Source organism: Varanus komodoensis, unplaced genomic scaffold (genome assembly GCF_004798865.1).
Source record: "Varanus komodoensis strain SLA01 unplaced genomic scaffold, ASM479886v1 scaffold1, whole genome shotgun sequence".
NCBI lineage: Eukaryota > Metazoa > Chordata > Lepidosauria > Squamata > Varanidae > Varanus > Varanus komodoensis.
Genome location: NW_025335268.1, coordinates 53,248,057 through 53,266,230, shown reverse-complemented (window position 1 = coordinate 53,266,230; position 18,174 = coordinate 53,248,057). Strand labels below are relative to the sequence as shown.

The following is an 18,174-nucleotide window of genomic DNA, read 5'->3' as shown; positions in this document are numbered from 1 at the left end:
TAATAAAGATTCTGTTCTTACTCAACACCCACAATCATAAGTTTGAACCTCTGAAGCTACAATTATCTTAAGAAATGTTTTAACCATTTCTATAGCTTTTAATTTTCAAAATGATCTAAAGTAATTTTGTGTCTATCTTCAACAAAACTTCCAAGATAGAACAATTTCCAAAGGAGGGGATCAGGTTGCAGAATCTGTGCACAATAGAACAATCTGTTGCCAAGTCCCACTTGTCATATACTATTATTGATGCCAGGAAAACATTCTTTTTTAGGTGGATGGTGTGCTAATAGATTGACAGTTGAACTACTTTAGATGAAACAGCGGCGACAATGTCCTCCTGATACTTCGGAAGCGCAGGCTCTGAGACATCATCTGTACATGGTTTATGTACATGCTCCAAATAGCATTTGTAACATTCTAGAGCAAAGCAGAGCTTTTCCAGGAGTCCCACCCCTTTCCTCTTCCCCATCCAGGAAAGAGGTGGGATTGCCTCTCATTTCCAAATATTCTACAGCAGAGGAAACAAATTGTGAGGCATCGAGCAGGAAGGAGAGTAGGTTGTTCACCACCCAAATAACTAGAGTGGCAGATATGCAATCTATCTTCCTCCTTCATTATCTTTATGACTCAGTACATATGTGTAACTACAAAGCTAAGGCCTTCCCAGTGGAAGAAGATGCAAAGAAGAGGAAAGAACAGCCCTGCTGAACAACATGTCATTGCAGGCTCTGGTATCTAAGCAGATGAAAGTGGATGCTTTAGCCCAAGTGGCTTCAGTGCAGAGCTGTGGCCTGGGTATTCCTCTAAGGAGTACAGCCATTACCCCCGTTAAAGAAGGTGGCAGGTGCTTTCATTCTGAATTAGGAAGGCAATGCTTGAACAGCATGTAAATGGCATGTAAAAGAAAGGAAAATATTTCTGAGCTGGAGATGCATCTCATGGCACATGTTGCCTCTTTTTCAGAGATCCACTGCAACACATGACAGCCACAAAGGCAATACAACAGCACCTATTCAAACTGTCTACCAAGAATTTTCAGCAAGTGTCTCAGTTCTAATTTGTGACATTTGTCATATTGTTCATATTAAACTTAACAGCAAAGTAAGGGGACTCTGTCAACTAGCAAAATATATTTCTGGTATTTTAATCCTATTCATACCATTATGGTTCTGCTATATAAAAATAGAAATGGCTATGAATTCAATTTCTTGTCATTTTAAAGCATTTAACCATGGTAAGATTTTTGCTTTAAAAAAAAAACATTTCCCATTAGCAGTTTAAGTACTGGCACTGCTTGCTTAAAGTTTTGCTTTCACAAGGGAAGGGAAAGACTTAAACTCTGCTTCCGTTCCTGGCAGTTGAAACACTGCTTACATTGTTCTGCAGTTTCCATGAGAAAACATATCTCAAGCAGAAGCCAATAAATGGTCTTGGGAGCACTTGAGGCTGAAGCACTGCTGCAACTAAACAGGTGTGGCTTGGATCAACACATTGGATAGGAGATAATGGGGATCCCCCAGTGAAAACAGAAATGAAATACAATAATAAACATTTTTTTAAAAGAGGAAAACAAATTCCAAGCAAAAAAATTAGGTAAGGTCTCTTCCAACGAGCAGGTCATGTGATGTTATTCCCTGGCATATTTTTCCAAAAACACAGGAGAAATACATAAAACAGTTTAAGAAAATAAGACTGGACAGCAACAAAACTATTAAAATACATGTCCAACCCGCACCTATGCAATTACAGTGGTAAAACACAAAGAATGCTGCATTCACATGCTTCCTCCCACATGATATTCCAAACACCAATGCTCTCCAAGTTAGTTCCAAAGCTATGTAATCATCAAAATTGGATCCAAGGTTATTAGAAGCATGCTAAAAGTTCACAGAAGAGAGGTGAAGGGGAAGCAACACTGAACTCTCTTGTCTCTTGAAAGGCATTACAATGTCAGGAACAGAAAAGCAAGAGTTCATACAGTGCAAGTGTAAGAGTGATTCCTTTCCCATCTTGAGCTGGCATAGGGAGACACAAGACTCAGAACTAAGCTTATGGCCTTTAGTGGTCCTGTATTTCCCCTTAGGTTTAATTACAGTTCTTAGAGATGCATCAAACACATCCATATGCTGACATTTAAATCTTGAAGCTGCAGCAGCAAACAGGCTTATCAATATTTTTGCTACTTCTTTAATGAGTAATGATTTTTAATATTAAATTTATGAATGTTAATAACCAAGGCTAGTACAGAAAGAGGTCACTTCACAGGGTTGTTGTGAGAATAAGAGGAGAACCTTGTCTTGAGTTCTTTGAAAGAAAAAAAAGGTGGGATATAAATATAAGAAATATAAATAAATAAAAGCATATAGAGCAGTCTGATGGATTAGAATCTATTATTCACAAACAGGACATCACCTAGATGGTAATAATCATAGTATAGTAATCAATGTCCCTCTTCATGGGTTAAATATGCCTCATCAAAGATACTCTACCGTAAAACTCAGGAGCAACTATTCTGTTCTGAAAGTTTGGGCAGAGGCAAATCTCTTTATCCCAATTTGTGATTTACATATTCTGTATTTTTACCACCTTTGAGGTAAAAGTTGAGTAGGCACATATCAACAAAACCGACATATTCCTTATGCTTCTGCATAAACAAATGCTAATAAGAGACTGAAAAATTTAAAACTCCAGAGGCCCTAGTATTGTGATGATTAGCATTAACAATAACACTTCAATGCAATGATGCTGTGCAGCCATAATCATAACTACAGATTCATAGATATGTGTTTTAAAGGCTCCTTCCTGGTAAAATTGTTATGAAATCAAGTTTTCCAGTAGTGATTGTGCCTGCATAAATAATAAAAATACAATAAACATTGGGACTGGTGTCACCCAGGGACAATCTTGCTTCCTTAAGAAGGACCACTTCACACTTCCTGTGTTGGGCAATAGGACATGTGAAGTAGATGGTAAAGGAAGAGCCAGAGAGAAAAAAGGGGATGCACAGCAGAGGAGAAGAATGCCCCTACTCCCAATTACACATTTAGGAAGATCACAGTGTCTATCTTGGTATACCTTAATTCTGACTGAATTGCGATTGTGGGGGGAAGAAAACAGACCAGCAAAAAAGGGTATGAGCAGGTAGAAAACCTTCCTCCTTTTGTTCTCTTCCTCCTTTCATATCACCAATCCATTTCAGAAAAGATGGAGAAGGAGGGAATGGATGAAGGTGGAAGGTGAAAAAGCAGTAGTTTGATTTGCTAAGAAAGGAACGCTAAGGAGCACAGTAATAACTATATTGGTCCAACAGCAAAACTATTGGTATTACTAACAGGTGCCAAATATGCAACGGCTTAAAAGAAACAACATAGCCCTGTAACTCTTCCCTTCCCATCTCAGATTACACAGAGGTTTTACTCAGGTATTAGTAGGGAGATTAATTAGTATTTGAGTTAAAGCATGAATATGAAAAATTTTCACTAAAAGAAAAATGTTCACCAATTGGGCAGAACTAGAATTCTTAATTCAGACATGGAAAAGAAAAACAACAAAGCCAGCTGTTTGGCAGCCATTCCTTGGTTAGGTTTTCAAAATCATTTGCTCATTTAAAATCAATTTACTGTGACAAACTATTTTATTCCTGTAATGCTGACAGAGTTAATCTGCATCTGTAAAGCCTATATAGAAGAGATTTATGCAACTAACATGCACATAAAAAGCAAAGCCGCAATGATTTCCTATTTTGCTCTTTAGAGTTATGAAATTATCTTCTTTGCAGAAAATGTATTTTATTATTTGACTGCCATAATAAAAGCTATTCAAAGGAGATGATAAATATACTTCCTACCACATGTCAACAAACTTCAGTGCTCACTAGGATGGTTACTAGTATCTGTTCTTTGAAGGCAATACACACAAACTGGGTGGATTCACCTGTCATACATGAATGAAACTCTGCAGATAAGCCACAGTGGGTTGGCTATTCACTGAACAACTCACAGGACACTGGACTCACCACCCCTCCTTCCTCTTTAGTCCTCCAGACAGCTCCAGTACATATCCCAGTGTTCTTTGTGGCAAAATCCATCTTGAATGACACCCCCCATCACTGCTGTTTTGTGGTTGCTGCCATTTTTTTCCTTTTTAAGCCTCAAAAAGACTCAAAATGGGCTCAATTGAGCCCAGTTCCTGCACTGCCTAGTCCCTGAAAACTGCTAATTTAATATATCATTATTTTTCTTGATACTTCACAAATATGCACTTATAGCTATCCATATCTGTTGTCTTTCCTGATCAATTCCCTTGTCAGTTTCAGCTGTCAAAGGGAGGATCGGGCTAGAGGGTGTATAATTTTAAGTATTTGCCAGCTGTCATGTGCCTAGCTGTCAACTGGAAAGCACCAGTAAATGAGGAAAAAGTGGGAAAATTAGGTGCACCTAAAGGAGTGACAGCAATATTACCCCCTTGGAAATATAATTCTCTTGATTTTAAGTGTTGAACTGACATTTTTCAGTGCCTTTCACTTTTTCAATATTTTAATATTTCATTTATTTTCATTTATTTATTTTCAATTATTTCTCAGACATTACATTTGTGTATAATTCTGTAAGGGTTTTAGAACTATCAGGGAACCACAGCAATCACAGTAGTAAGTACTCCAAAAAGGAATCATGTAAAGAGGGAGAAATATTGAAAAAGTGGAAAACATCAAGGCACTTGGTCCCTGGTAACTGTGCATAATTTGTCTGTATGCAGTATCACTCTGAACCAAATAATTGTAAGTGTACACCTGTACATCTGCAAAGGACAAATAACAACTACTACAACTACTACTATTATGATTTAAAATGTGTGATTTTTAGGGGCTGGATCAATTGCACTTTTCTGAGGTTCCAAAAAAATCAAATTAAAAAAGGCCGGAGAACAAGTGACAGTCCTTCCAAAGTGCCATTCAAACATCAGTGGAAGGGCAATCACTGGCAAGATCATTAAAATGAATAGGAGATTTTGCCACTCTGTAAGGATTTCCAACAAGTCACAATAAAATGTAACCCATGCTGGGCTCAGATGGCATGACAACCTATTATGGGCTGAACATCCCCTACAACAGCCAAATTTTACTTTTCAGAAACTGTGCCTGATTCCAATGATGCGCTGTGTCATGTGAACCAGGTCAAAGACACAAAACACAAGCAAAGAATTTCTAGAATTCCTTCACACATTTAAAATGTATATGTAAAGTATGTTACCTGAATAACTTTTAAAATTGTTTCTATAAAACTCAGTTTGCATGTAAGATATATGTGCATATGCAAGTATACCAGCACTTGACACAGAAACTCACAGAGCATGGTGAAACCTCAAGAAATAAGGAGAAAAGAACAGCACCGTAGGTAAGCCAACAGCTTGCTCTACATGACATTCCATTATGGGTTAAATTACTCATGAGGTAAATACATAACCCTAAACCAGACCATGGTTTTTATGAGGGTTGGTTAATCCTCACAACACTCCCACTACCTGATTAAACCTTAAATAATCCCCACAGCAGATTATAGCATATATAATGGCAGAAGGAACATGCCCTGGTGCCCTGCGGATTAATTAACCTATGGTGGGCTGTGATATGATCCAAACCAAATCAATGTTTTCTCCTTCAAGTGGATTTTCACAGTCTAGAACAGGGGTCTCAAACTCAACTTACCTGGGGGCCGCTGGAAGTAGAGTCTGGGTGAGGCTGGGCCACATCAAGTATTCCACCACCGCGGTGGTGGTGGGCCACTCATCCCGTGGCCGGCCTGGGCGCTGCCGGCACTTTGAAGGCCGCAGGGCCCCTCCCCGTGCCCCACTCGTCCCAACAACAGGCCCGCGGGCCATGAGTTGGAGACCCCTGGTCTAGAATGACTAGCTGACTTCCTCTAAGAAGGCAAGCAGAAACACAAATTTACTGAGGTCGGCAGGAATCTCCACACTAAAGTATATTTCCAGACAAATTCCTATTGACTTGTGGTACTTTATGAATTAATGCGAAGAGATATTAAACCCCCATTCAGAATGAACAACACTTCTGTTTAATGAAAAGTGTCAATGGAGCAAGCTCAATTAGAATAAAATGAATTAGTAATACGAGTTCTAAACTGCATTTGGAATCTGACCATTTTATCAATCATTTTCAGTTGGGAAGCAGGAACATTTATCTAGTGTTTTCTGTAGAGTACGTATTTCTAGTTCTGGTCAATTTGCATTAATTACTTGCAGTTCGAAAGCATACAAATGCAGTAGATAAAAAGGTACCACTTCGGTGGGAAGGTAAACAGCGTTCTGTGCAATTCGGTGTTTAGTGATGCCGGCCACATGACCACAGAGACTGTCTAAGAACAAATGCTGGCTCCCTCGGCTAGGAAACGGAGATGAGCACCACCCCCTAGAGTCAGACATGACTGGACTTTAATGCCAAGGGGACATCTTTACCCTTACCTTTAAGCATACCAAGACCCTTCACACAGGTATAGCTACCCAAAGAAATGAATGAACCCAAATGAAAACACAACAGTGAGCATATAAAGCCTACAGTGGCTGAGATACTACAGTTATTGCACTGGGAAAACTGCCAATGCAAGAGGAAGAGTTAACGTTTTTGGATACCAAGCATTTTGGACAATTGTAATTTTACAGCACAAGCTTTTAGTTCAAAACTTTAGTCATATTCCTGGACAAAGAACTGGAGGGGCGGGTGGCAGCTTACTTAATTCCTTCCTTTTCTGTATCTTCCTTCTTCACCTACCCTAGTGAGTTTGATTTTTTTTGGTTTCCAGTAAATTATTTTGACTTGACAAAATAGCTACTCTCCCATAACCATTTATGGACTTTTGAGTAAGGGAAAAATAATGGTTACTGGTAAGGCTAGGAAGCAAGGAATTCTTATAGATTTGGAGGCCTAAAAATGTAATTTTATCTGCAGCAACATCTGTGAGTACAGGTTACCCAGTCAGCTTTCCTCCAGTCAGGTGGAGATATAAAAGTTGCTGGAGTTTACTTTAAACTAAAGAATGTGCACAGAAGCACACCTACAACATATGGCAATATCCAGTTTTGCCTTTCCACATGATAAGCCCACCACCACTTTTCTTGTGCAGGTGACCAGGGTCTTCAATTCTGTTGCACCCACTTTATGTCAAGATACATTGCAAAATAAAGGCTTAGTTCAGAATGCAAATAATTAAGAAAAAGTACTAATTTTAAAAAAAATCATAGTCTTATTCAATACTGATGTTGACTGGAACTTTCTTAAGGTTGAACAGTAGAACTTTGTTTCTTTGCATTCTTGCAATAATCACTGTATGCTAGGTTGTTCTACAATAACTTCTGCCAACAGTTATATAATATCTGCATTGCAACTAAGAACACTTTGAAAATAAAATTCATCCTGACAACCATCTAGATTGCATCATAATTATGCTGCACCCTACTATTTCCCAAAAAGGGGATCGTATAAAGCCTAGTCAGTGTTGACAAAAAGGCAATCCAATGAGTTCAACATGGATTCTTTTTTTGTAAACTTCATAAGGTTATCCTCTTCCTTTGAAAACCAGCCTCATGTAACACCTTCAGAAAAACAGGAAAACAGCAAGATGATTTAGACTAACAGCATGAAAACAAAGTAGATAGATTACATCAGCAGAACTGATAAATCTGTTGTTTCCAATGCAAATGAAAAATGGGCAAAAAAAGCATTAACAAAAGTAGGTCAAACAAAGTTGACACCTAGACCCTGGGCTTTCCTGATCTAGACCCACAGGATGACTCCTGTGGCACTGTGCTATGCAACAACATGCCTTGAAGGAAACACAATCAAATAAATCCCAACCAGAGCAGACAGCATGGCCAAGCTGTCAATTGGCCAGTCCATCACTTCTATAACATAGCAGTCAGCACATGCCAAGGCAAAATAAATCTTCTAGACTGCAATCCTTAACTGGAAGTAAATCCCACTGAATTTAATAAGACATACTTCTAAGTAGACCTGTATAAGAGTACACTAGCAAGTGGCAAAGCCAAGATATTCCATACCTACTGTATGTAATAGCTAGATGCTCATTTGGCTTTAACTTCACAGGGATGGAGGCTGCAAACCATTCTATCCCAAAAATGTTTTTACAGTTTGGAACTGGTTCCTGCTGCCAATTCAATTTAAACCCAAACTAAAATCTGATTCACTACCTCTAGGTTCCATTTCTCATCTTCTTTCAGTAACCTACAGAATTTGCCCTTCTCAATTTCTTTTAGAGATTCAGAATGCTTATTATGTCATGCCATCCCTTCTGCTAAACTTCCTTTCTCTAAATTACTAAAAACCTTAATTATTAAACATATTCTAAATGTATTACCATTTCCCCCACTTCCTTAAGATCATTACCCATTTCTTTATATGCTTCTGAAACATGATAACAGAGCAGGACACAAGAATTCAAATGCATCCTAATCAAGAATATTTGCATCTTATTTCTTTCATATGTAACATGCTTCCCCCCCTTTCTTTTTTTCAAGCTGAATCTCACTAGTTCTTTTATTCTATTGTACCTATACATTTTCTATTACAACTATACATTTGGGTACCTGTTTAAGCGAAATTGTGTGTATATTTAGATACATATAAACTGTTCTACATCGAATAGGTATCAAGATAGCAAGTAAGAAATCAAAATACCACCATAAAACTATAAAAGGCAGTTTAAAAAAAGCAGAACAGACTGATTAGCTTAAAATGCCTGAAAAAAACCTGCCATCATGATGACAGCACCACTCACATTTCCATGGGGAGGATGCTCCACAAACAGAGTGCCACAACAGAGAACTCTCTTTTCCTGGCTATTAGATGATACCTTGAGAAGAGCATCCACTGAAGATCTTAAGACATGAATAGGCTGGTATACAGAGAGTCATTCCTTAAACTTCAAAAGCAAGCACCAGCAACCTGAAGTGGCCCAAGAAGCAAATAGGCAGTAAGCAACTTTGGGATATGTTATTGGTAATGTGGCCACAGGTGCTGACACCCTAAACAGCCTGTTGCAGATGAAGTTACTGGAGCATCACTGAAGGCAGCTTTACATAGAATTCACATAGAATGAATTCTAGCATTTCAATAGGGAAGCTAGCAGAACAGAGACAAGACTTGGACACAACTGGACTTAATGTCATGGAGAAACCTTTTCCTTTTAGAGGTTTCCTGGAGGCAGAGTCAATGAGATCTAACTGTTTTCTTCTCACCCTCTTCCTCTGCAAAGACCTTAAGTACAATTAAGCACTTAACAGATGTCGCTTTCCCAGTTATGGGGATTCCACAAGTTTTGAGATACTGCTTGAAGCATCAAAAATAGTATTTGCTAAATTCGCAACAGTAACAATAGTCATTGCTAGCCAAAACCTCTAGCAAAGAATCATAGCTTTAAAATGAGATCAAGGTGATTTGTATTGAACTTTGCATTGTGCCTTTTTGGGGGCTGTATTGTTTGTGGTATAAAAATACAGCTATTTGTATTTTAGTATTTTGTATTCACACAGCTATTCCTATGGAAATTCTGGACATGTTTGTTTTACTTAAAAAAAATAAAGATGGGGAACTGAAATTCAAGGATGTTTTAGAATAGGCACTTTGTGACAATGTTCTAGAAGAACTAGTTGGCACAGTTTATTACATAATGGGATCCTTAGCTATTTTACATCTTCTAAATGTTTCAGACCATATCTTCTCTCTGCTTTCCATAGAAGAAACTAGCCATTTGGTTTTCAGCACTGTGACTCACCTTCCACGCTATCAGAACAGGAAGTTCCAATTCCAGTATCCCCACTGTCAGAAGCTATGCTGTGTCTTCTGATATGGGTACTTCGACTGCTTGATGGACCAGTTGTGGTTTGCCACAGTGAATCAGTTCCAGGTAACCATCCTGATGAGGAATATTCTGGGCCTGCAGAGAAAATAAAGTCTGATTTCAAAATAAGCTTAATACAATTCAACCACAAAGTGGGTTAGAATACACCCACATGTGAAAAAATTAAGAAACAATCATGCAGCTATTAGTTTCAATGTACTCTAATGTAGCTCTTCAGGGAAAATGCACAAACATGAAAACTAGCCTGTTAACTCAAAATAATATCATCAACATTACTAGTTCTTATAATGGTGTCTTTTCTTCCTACTTATTGTTAACTTGGATATACCTGGGAACTCAAAACATCCTGTACAATACTGTTTAAAAATAAAATGTTCCTCTACTACTCAGGTGTTGAGAGATAGGCAGGAAGTTGTAAGTTTTGATATATACAGTATGACATTCAGGATTGTAAAAACCTAATTATCACTGGTATGTTTACTGTTTTGCTAAAATGATAATTTAGAGAATTGTAATCAATACTGAACAGGATTTACACATCAAACTTTTATCCTCAAAAAGGCTTTCAACAGTTATTCACCAGCAGAGTTCTGTTTAAGTCAACCCACTAAGACTCCCTGACAAGACGGCACTTTTTAGCAACTATTACGCTAAGTGGTCACAACAGCTGGTGGTTGCCATACTAACCCACCACAAACTATTTGATATAAACCTCAAATAGAACAGTAAATATACTCCAGCCTACTCAATGATAGATTTCAAAACTTACTAATGTCACTACAATTTAAAACACATTAGCACAATATGACACAAACCATGTACTATGGCCAAACTTTGCACAAAATCATTAAAAAGTGGTCATGAAAGAATAGATTCTATGAACTGAAGCATATTAGTACAGACCAGGCATATTGCAGCCTTGTTCAAGATCTATGGAATCCAAAAGGGCCAGCTATTAAAAAAAAACATCTTGAAACTATTAGCTGATGAGGATTATCTTACATATATAGTTCCATGTTCATGCACTTCAACATGCATTTCACTGAAACAGAGACCAAGATCTATTGTATTAATATATTAAGAGTGTATACAGTACACTATTATATTCCTGATCATTATGTATGGGTATCAAAGCTAAACAATGAAGAAAGCTCTTAAGAAGAAAATGGATGCATTTGAAATATGGTACTGGAGGGGAGTTCTGAAAATATCCTGGACTGACAGGAAGATGGTGCAACCAATCCATTGTCCTGAGGTGGACAGTAGTTCCCCATGTTGTTGCTGTTGGGGTGGTTGAGGATAGGCTGGAGACCATGGGTGATCATACGGTGAGCAGTCCCATGGGTATCAAGATCTGCAATGAGGATACGGTGGTGGCATCCAGTACATCTGTCTCCCTTATCAATGGGGGTCCAGTTTGACTCTCTGGATGGAATGATGCACTGAAACTGGCAAAGGGTGTGGTGAGTATAGTCTGTATAAGCGTGGTGTCAGAGGAGGACGGAACTGAGGTTCCCTTTGTGGAGTGGTTCATCGAGCCAGAGACTCCAGCAGAACTGGTAAGCAGGGTGTAGAGTCCCCCTTTTCTCCCTCCAATATTGAGGTTGGCAAGATCATCTCTGTATGGTGGATCTCCAAGAGAGCTGGGGTCCCCAAACTAGACCATACTGATGGTGATCAGGTTGGAGGTGCAGGCCATACTGACACAGCTGCTGGTTCCATTTCTTGAGGGAGGCTCAAAAGTCTGTGGCACAGAGTGCAAATGGTGTTTTCCTTTTTTTTTCTCAGATTTGTCTCATACCAAGTGTTTGTTGCATTTTGGGTCCTTTGTCTCTAAATGTTTCCTTTTCTCCTTTTGTTTTTTAGGAGAACCAGAGGAGTCTGTCTGTTTTGGAGGGGTAGTGGAGGCCAAAGAAGGAGGGTATTGGAAGGGGCACATTCTGGGCATGGTTCGCCCAATCCTTCCCCAGTGGCGTTGCACACTACAGCTAGGGCTCTGCCTCACAGCTCTCTTTTAGGGATCCTTCATGGTCTTTTTGTAGCCTGCTTGGTAAAAGCTCAGCAATGAGGTCATTTGTCAATGTGAAGCCCCTTGCCAAGGCATAACAGGCAGAGTGAGTGGCCATCAGTTGAAGGCATTTTTACTCCACACTTGAAGCACTTAACACTGGGGGCTGAGCCATCGAGGAGGAGAAAGAGAACAAGATTTAGAGAAAGATGAAGGTAAAGGCAAAAACGGAAAATAAGGTGATAGATGTGTGTGTGTACAGTAGGGAGTTGCTCAAGGTGGTGGAAAGGGGAAGAAGGAAAAAGGGTGTTGAGTGTTCTTCAGGAGTAATAATGGGTAAAGGAAAATGTGAGGAAAATAAGAGATATTGTGAGTAGAATAATTACATGAGGTAAATGGAAACTACTAGGAAGATCTAGAAGAGTCCTGAGGCACAGTGAACAGTGGTTGAAAGGATAATGACAAAGGGCAGGAGCCCTGCCTACTTCTACTAAGGGGAGGGGATGAGGCTCCAGCAAAAAACCACTAGGTTAGGACAGGGGTCCTCAAACTTTTTCAACAGGGGGCCAGTTGAAAGGCGGTGGCAGCGGGTGTGGGCCAGTGAGGTGGCAGCAGGCACGCACGGCGAGGCGGTGGCTTGCTCCCTCAGAGATTTCTGAGCGAGTCCAAAACAATCTCCGAGAGAACAAGCCACCACCTCGCCATGAGCACAGCGAGGCAGCGGCAAGCATGCATGCGGTGAGGCAGGTGGCAGTGGCAGTGGGCGTGAGGAGTCCAAAACCTCCGAGGCAGGCTGGATAAATGGGCATGGTGGGCTGGATCTGGCCCACGGGCCGTAGTTTGAGGACTTACGAGCTAGGAGAATCTTCCTGAACTTAGGCACTGTGCAGGCGCACCACCCCATTTGTGTGATGCACAGAGACCACGAAGAAGAAGCAGAACTTTCACTGAAAGCAAAAATAACAAAACTTAAAACTGTCATACTTTGGACACATCGTAAGATGTTGTGAGCCGCCCCGAGGCTTCGGCGAATGGGGTGGCATAGAAATGCTTTAATAATAAATAAAATAAATAAGAAGGCAAGAACCACAGCAGAAGTCAATTATGCTAAGGAAAGTGGTAAGCAGAAGAAAAGGATGACCAAATGTGAGATGTATTGGCTCCATAAAGGGAGGCAAGGCCTTGACTCTGCAAGAGCTGGGCAGGGCTATCAAGGACAGGACATTTTGGAGGTCGGCCATTCATACGGTTGTCACCAAGGCAGAGATGATTTGATGGCATGTAACAACAAAACCAAAGCAAAACCAAACCAAACCAGTTCTTGCTGCCTATTTCAGACTTACATTTACATCTCCATTTGTGACACGAGCAGAAAGAAGGACAGATGCAAGTTCTTTTCTTGCCCACTCTTCTACCAGTGCACAGAGCTAGGCAACAAGCCCACATCTCAGACATAGGAGTATGCTGTTTCAGTAAGATACCATGCAATGTGGCTAGACTTGAACTACTTGCCTTGCAAGAGAAACTCTGTGTTCTAAGCATGCACATCTGCAAGACTGGGGTACCCAAGCATTTAAGGAGAACTACAGAATACATTTTTCCAAGTCAAACAACACATACAAATCTCATGTAACTTACTCTATTTTTTTCTCCTCTTCTAAGTGCCTGACTTTACAATGAACAATGCTAATAAAAGTAACTATGCTTCTGCAGGCATCAAATGAATGGAGAATGCAAAGCCATGCCCATGATGTTCCACCAGGATACCTAAATTATTCTGCTGTTCCTTCTTCAATCTTGCCAGTCAGAACAGACTGGCAGGCTTATCCAGTATGTGAGAAGAAAGGGATGGGTTAGCCACTACACACTGATGACAGGGCACATTAGAGAAAATCATGTAACTCAGCCAAGGCTTAAATTGGCCAGACTTCCACTGGACACAATTATCTTAAATATAAATAGTTCTACATACATATATGAACAGTTCATATTTAGATGCTCCTTACTTCATTTTCCTACCATGCTCAGTTTAATTTTGTAGGATGTCAATCTTATTTACATATTAGCTATGACCATTTGATTAAGATTTTTTTTTTCTGAAAGGCTCAAAAAGGAGGACTGCAACTCTGCTAGCAAGTATCATGTAATGTGTGGTTATGAAAAATGCAATTAATGTCCATTAAGTCATGAGGTTTTTTTTTAATGGACACAACTTTTGCCAACATGTGCACATAAAAATGGCATAAAACATGCATATTTTAAAGTAAAATAATAGTCATTCAGGTAGGCATGCTTCTATTAATTAAACACAGTCAGTCACAGTTTTCTATGGTCAGGTTTCCTGATTCTCATTGCATTTGACTATAAAAGTCATTTGAAAAAAGTCAATAGCCAGCAACCTAATATTCATCAAAATACAAGTCTGCCAACATGTATACTCCAATATTTTGGTTAGGTGATATAAAATCCTTTGAAGTCATCACTTTTGCAGCAGCTTATAAATACAGCATACTACATCATAAGCCCAGAGGGCATGAAATGTAATTAGAGATGCTCAGGGAAGCCAGAGATAACCTATCAACAATCTGCCTTAGCATACTGAAAAGTTTTTAAAACTCAGGTTTTAATTTGAGCACATCTGTATAACAAATGATAATGAGATGCATATCAATTTTCAAAGCACTTGTATCTTACTGATCTCATTTTAACCAAATTGTGGGCATCTGTGTTACTGCAACCACAGAATGGTACATGGCAATTGACACTGAAATCTAGTCCTTTATTAATCTGTTTTTATGTTTGGATTGCAAATTTCTAGTCCACATATAGTCAGTCAAGGAATATGGGGGATAAAAATTATGAAGACGTTTGCTTTAAAAAAAAAGTCTTAATGGATATTTCAATGTTCAGGGAAAAGATCCCTTGCTAATTGCAATTAGCAGTTATTTCTCAGAAAAAGCCCATTTTAATTACCTTAAACACTATTTGCTTCCTTTATACATATCCATCGTAGAGATGTGAGGTGGAATATTTTCCAAATTGGAAATTTCTCCAGTGTTTTATTTTTCCATGTAAACTTTTCTGTTTCATAAGATTATTCTTAAAATGAATGGATGGCAATTGCAAATACAATGTTAGGTTGGCCATTCCAAAAGTTTTAATCAATGTTTTGGTATTTATGTGAGCAAAGACATATATGTTACTGAAATACATATATCGGTTTGAAATGGAATAGGTAATGACAATAAACTTGAAGGTCCACTAACAACGTCCATGGAAGAGAATGGAACTCTACTGCCACAGATGAAATTCTTAGAATATTCTGTACACTTGAGTTGCTAAAATGTATTAGGCAGCTTCTGACACTCTAGAAGTAACTCTCAGCAACCTCCACCAACCATACTGAGAGTTGTTCATCTAAAATAAGTGGAAACCATCAGGTTGGTGAAGGCTAAATTATGGTGTCAACTGTTTTCAATACCTCAGGTGTTGCCTTTATATTTTTTACACATATAGAATACATATGTCAGCATAATATATGTAAAGTAGAATGTGTTTCCTCAAATATTTCAGGTCAAATACCTATGTATATTGCAACAAAACATTAGTATGGGGTACTTTTTATTGTTTATTATATTTAGTAAACATGCTAAGTTAAATCTTTCTAATTATTTTTGGATACAAACTGAAGATTTCCCAGTGCAAGTGATCCTAATTTGCATTGGAAAATTTCTGGAATTTACAAATCAAAATTTTCTGGAAAATCCACATCACTGTGCATGTGTGCACACACACCAACAACATTCCTAATTCTGGAAAAACAAAAATCATTTCTGCAAACCAATCTGTGGAACAGTGAAAACTGTATGGACCGTGAAACTTATAAAATGAATACTTGCTTTCCAAAATTATTTCACTTGCAGACATGTGTTTCATTAATAAAAAGTGTATGAAATGGTTGTGATTAAAGAGCAGAATTGTAAAGTCCTGACAATTAATTATTTTTCTATCTACGTCTACACAATGTCTAATAATACTTCGCAGAAATAAAAATCTGAGCTACAGATGTTCCTTATTTCTACTTTGGCAGAAATACTAATGCATTAGCTCATGCCTGCTATGTTGGCTCACCTCCCCAAATTCATAACCAATGCATTCTTCACCCCATAGTAACTAGTCATCTTTTGTATTCTGTCTTCAACCAAATATTGCATGTGGGAAGGTTTCTTTTAACAATCAGGGAATAGTAGTTTAAACGGTTATACTCCGAATTATTCTAAGCAGTTTTAAATGGTTGTCCATACAGTGACTGGGTTCATAAGACATAATAACTCATCATGGGTAACTAGTCATGACAAGCAATGTTGTGCAAATTGAGACCACTTACAACAGGGTGGCTTATTTAGGGAGGGCATACCTCTCTGGTAACCCTTGACTCATTTCTATGGTTTGTTCCATCTAAATTTTTTTGTCATACTCTCCAAACCCTGGAGACCAATCCCATTGCAGATTAGGAGAAGTGGTCAGCAAGCCACTCAGCTAAGACAGCAAAAAACACCTTGCCATTCTTAGCATTTTCACCCATCCTGCCACCAGTGGCAGCCACTCTACCAATGTCCAAAGCAGTGACCATCACTGGCTCATTACTATCTTTTAACATTTTATTAGATGGCCAAAATGTGTGCAATTTGGGGAAAAAAGGGTCTTTCATAGGTTCGCACATGCACTACAGAAACATGATATGTGGAATCTTGCTTGGTCAATGTTCTGATAATACTCTGTTGTTAAGAAGCAGCAGATCTCATCTGTGGATATTCACAAAGTGTGACTGAATTAAGATAAATTTGAGCAGAGAGTATATCTCCCCTCTAGCAGTCTCACCCTCTGCTTTTAAGTATTGTCATGCCAGTTCTCAGTGGCCTTCACTTTTCCATGCTACCTCCAGCTTTTCGGTACTCCAGAAAAGGGAAGTCTGCATTACAATTCCTTTTTGTATACACTTACTTTTGACAACTATATGCAGCCATGAAGTCTGCATATATTTCCATGTCTAACAATTGCTGAAATTTGCCAGATAGGTTTTTTTAAGAACATTTCTTCTCATAACTGTCATGTGCACAAATTAACCTCCACACAGCCTTGTTATGACAATGAACTACTGAAGTTTGTTAGGAGACAATTATCTGGACATTGCCCAGGCAAGTCTCCACAATTTGGGAAGTCATAAGTGCACACCTATGCACATACAAAAGATCAAACATACATTTAAGAAAGAACTGCCATCAAAACTACAAACCTTTCTTCTACTCCCACCCCACAAAAGAGTAATGACCCAGTCAGGGTTGCTCCAAAGTGCCACTTGAGCATTGGTGGAGCAGCTGTCACTGACACTGTTCTCAGGCTTGGAGGGGGGTAATGAAAATGGGGTCACAATCAAATTAGAGAGGGGGAAAACAAAGATAGATTTTGCTATGAAGGACCATAAGTGAAGGCCTAACATCTGTTGAGTGCACCATTAGTCAGTTCTGCAAGGAATCCACACTGCATCATTTATTTGCAGGGTGGATTGTCATGTGCAAATTCATCAACTTTTTTTTTCTCACTACGGTGACTTAGCACTGTAATGCAACCTTCTCAGAGTTATGCAGCCACTACTGAACACCATTTTTAAAAAGAGAGTATATGAATAACAGTGTGTGCTCCAGATAATCAGTGGATCATAAAACATAAGGCAGAGAGCTTGGCTATAGAAAACTTTTGCATTAAGCAAAACAAAGACTTGGGATAACATGGCCTTACTGAGGGATTGTATAACCATTTACTGCATGGTAATAGCTCAAAAACTATGAGACAGCATGCTGGAGAGCTGGTTGCATCTAACCATGTAGTAAGGTTAATTTTACCACAGTCCTGCTGCTACTTAGAAAGGGAATGCTGTCAGTTGTATATAAATACATTTTAAGTTGCCACACTAAATGGCTTTTCAGACTGTCAATTTTTTACTGTGAGTTATCTTTCTATGGTTATACCAAGAGGCTCAAGCAAAAATAATATATTCATTCACCTGCAAATCTTGTTAAGTGGGGGAGGAGAGTGCTTTTAACTGCTCTTCAAAAAGAATATAGAGAATGAATAACTGGCAGAAGGTGAAATCACTTATATCACATTGTTCTTTGCACATCAGCACTGCATATGGCAATTCACCTCCAAAACTGACAAGGAAGTACAGCATATTTCTGCATATACTGAGTCCAATACCAAACCTTTTGGAAG

The 18,174-nt window shown here is 38.8% G+C and overlaps 1 protein-coding gene across 1 annotated transcript in view; it reads right to left on the bottom strand.

Annotated features, from left to right (window-relative positions):
* CEP85L (centrosomal protein 85 like) overlaps positions 1-18,174 on the bottom strand; it is a 106,734-nt gene that overhangs the window by 84,362 nt on the left and 4,198 nt on the right. The window contains exon 2 of the mRNA XM_044420176.1: positions 9,807-9,968. Coding sequence (XP_044276111.1) covers positions 9,807-9,968 — 162 coding nt within the window. The remainder of the gene's footprint in view (positions 1-9,806; positions 9,969-18,174) is intronic.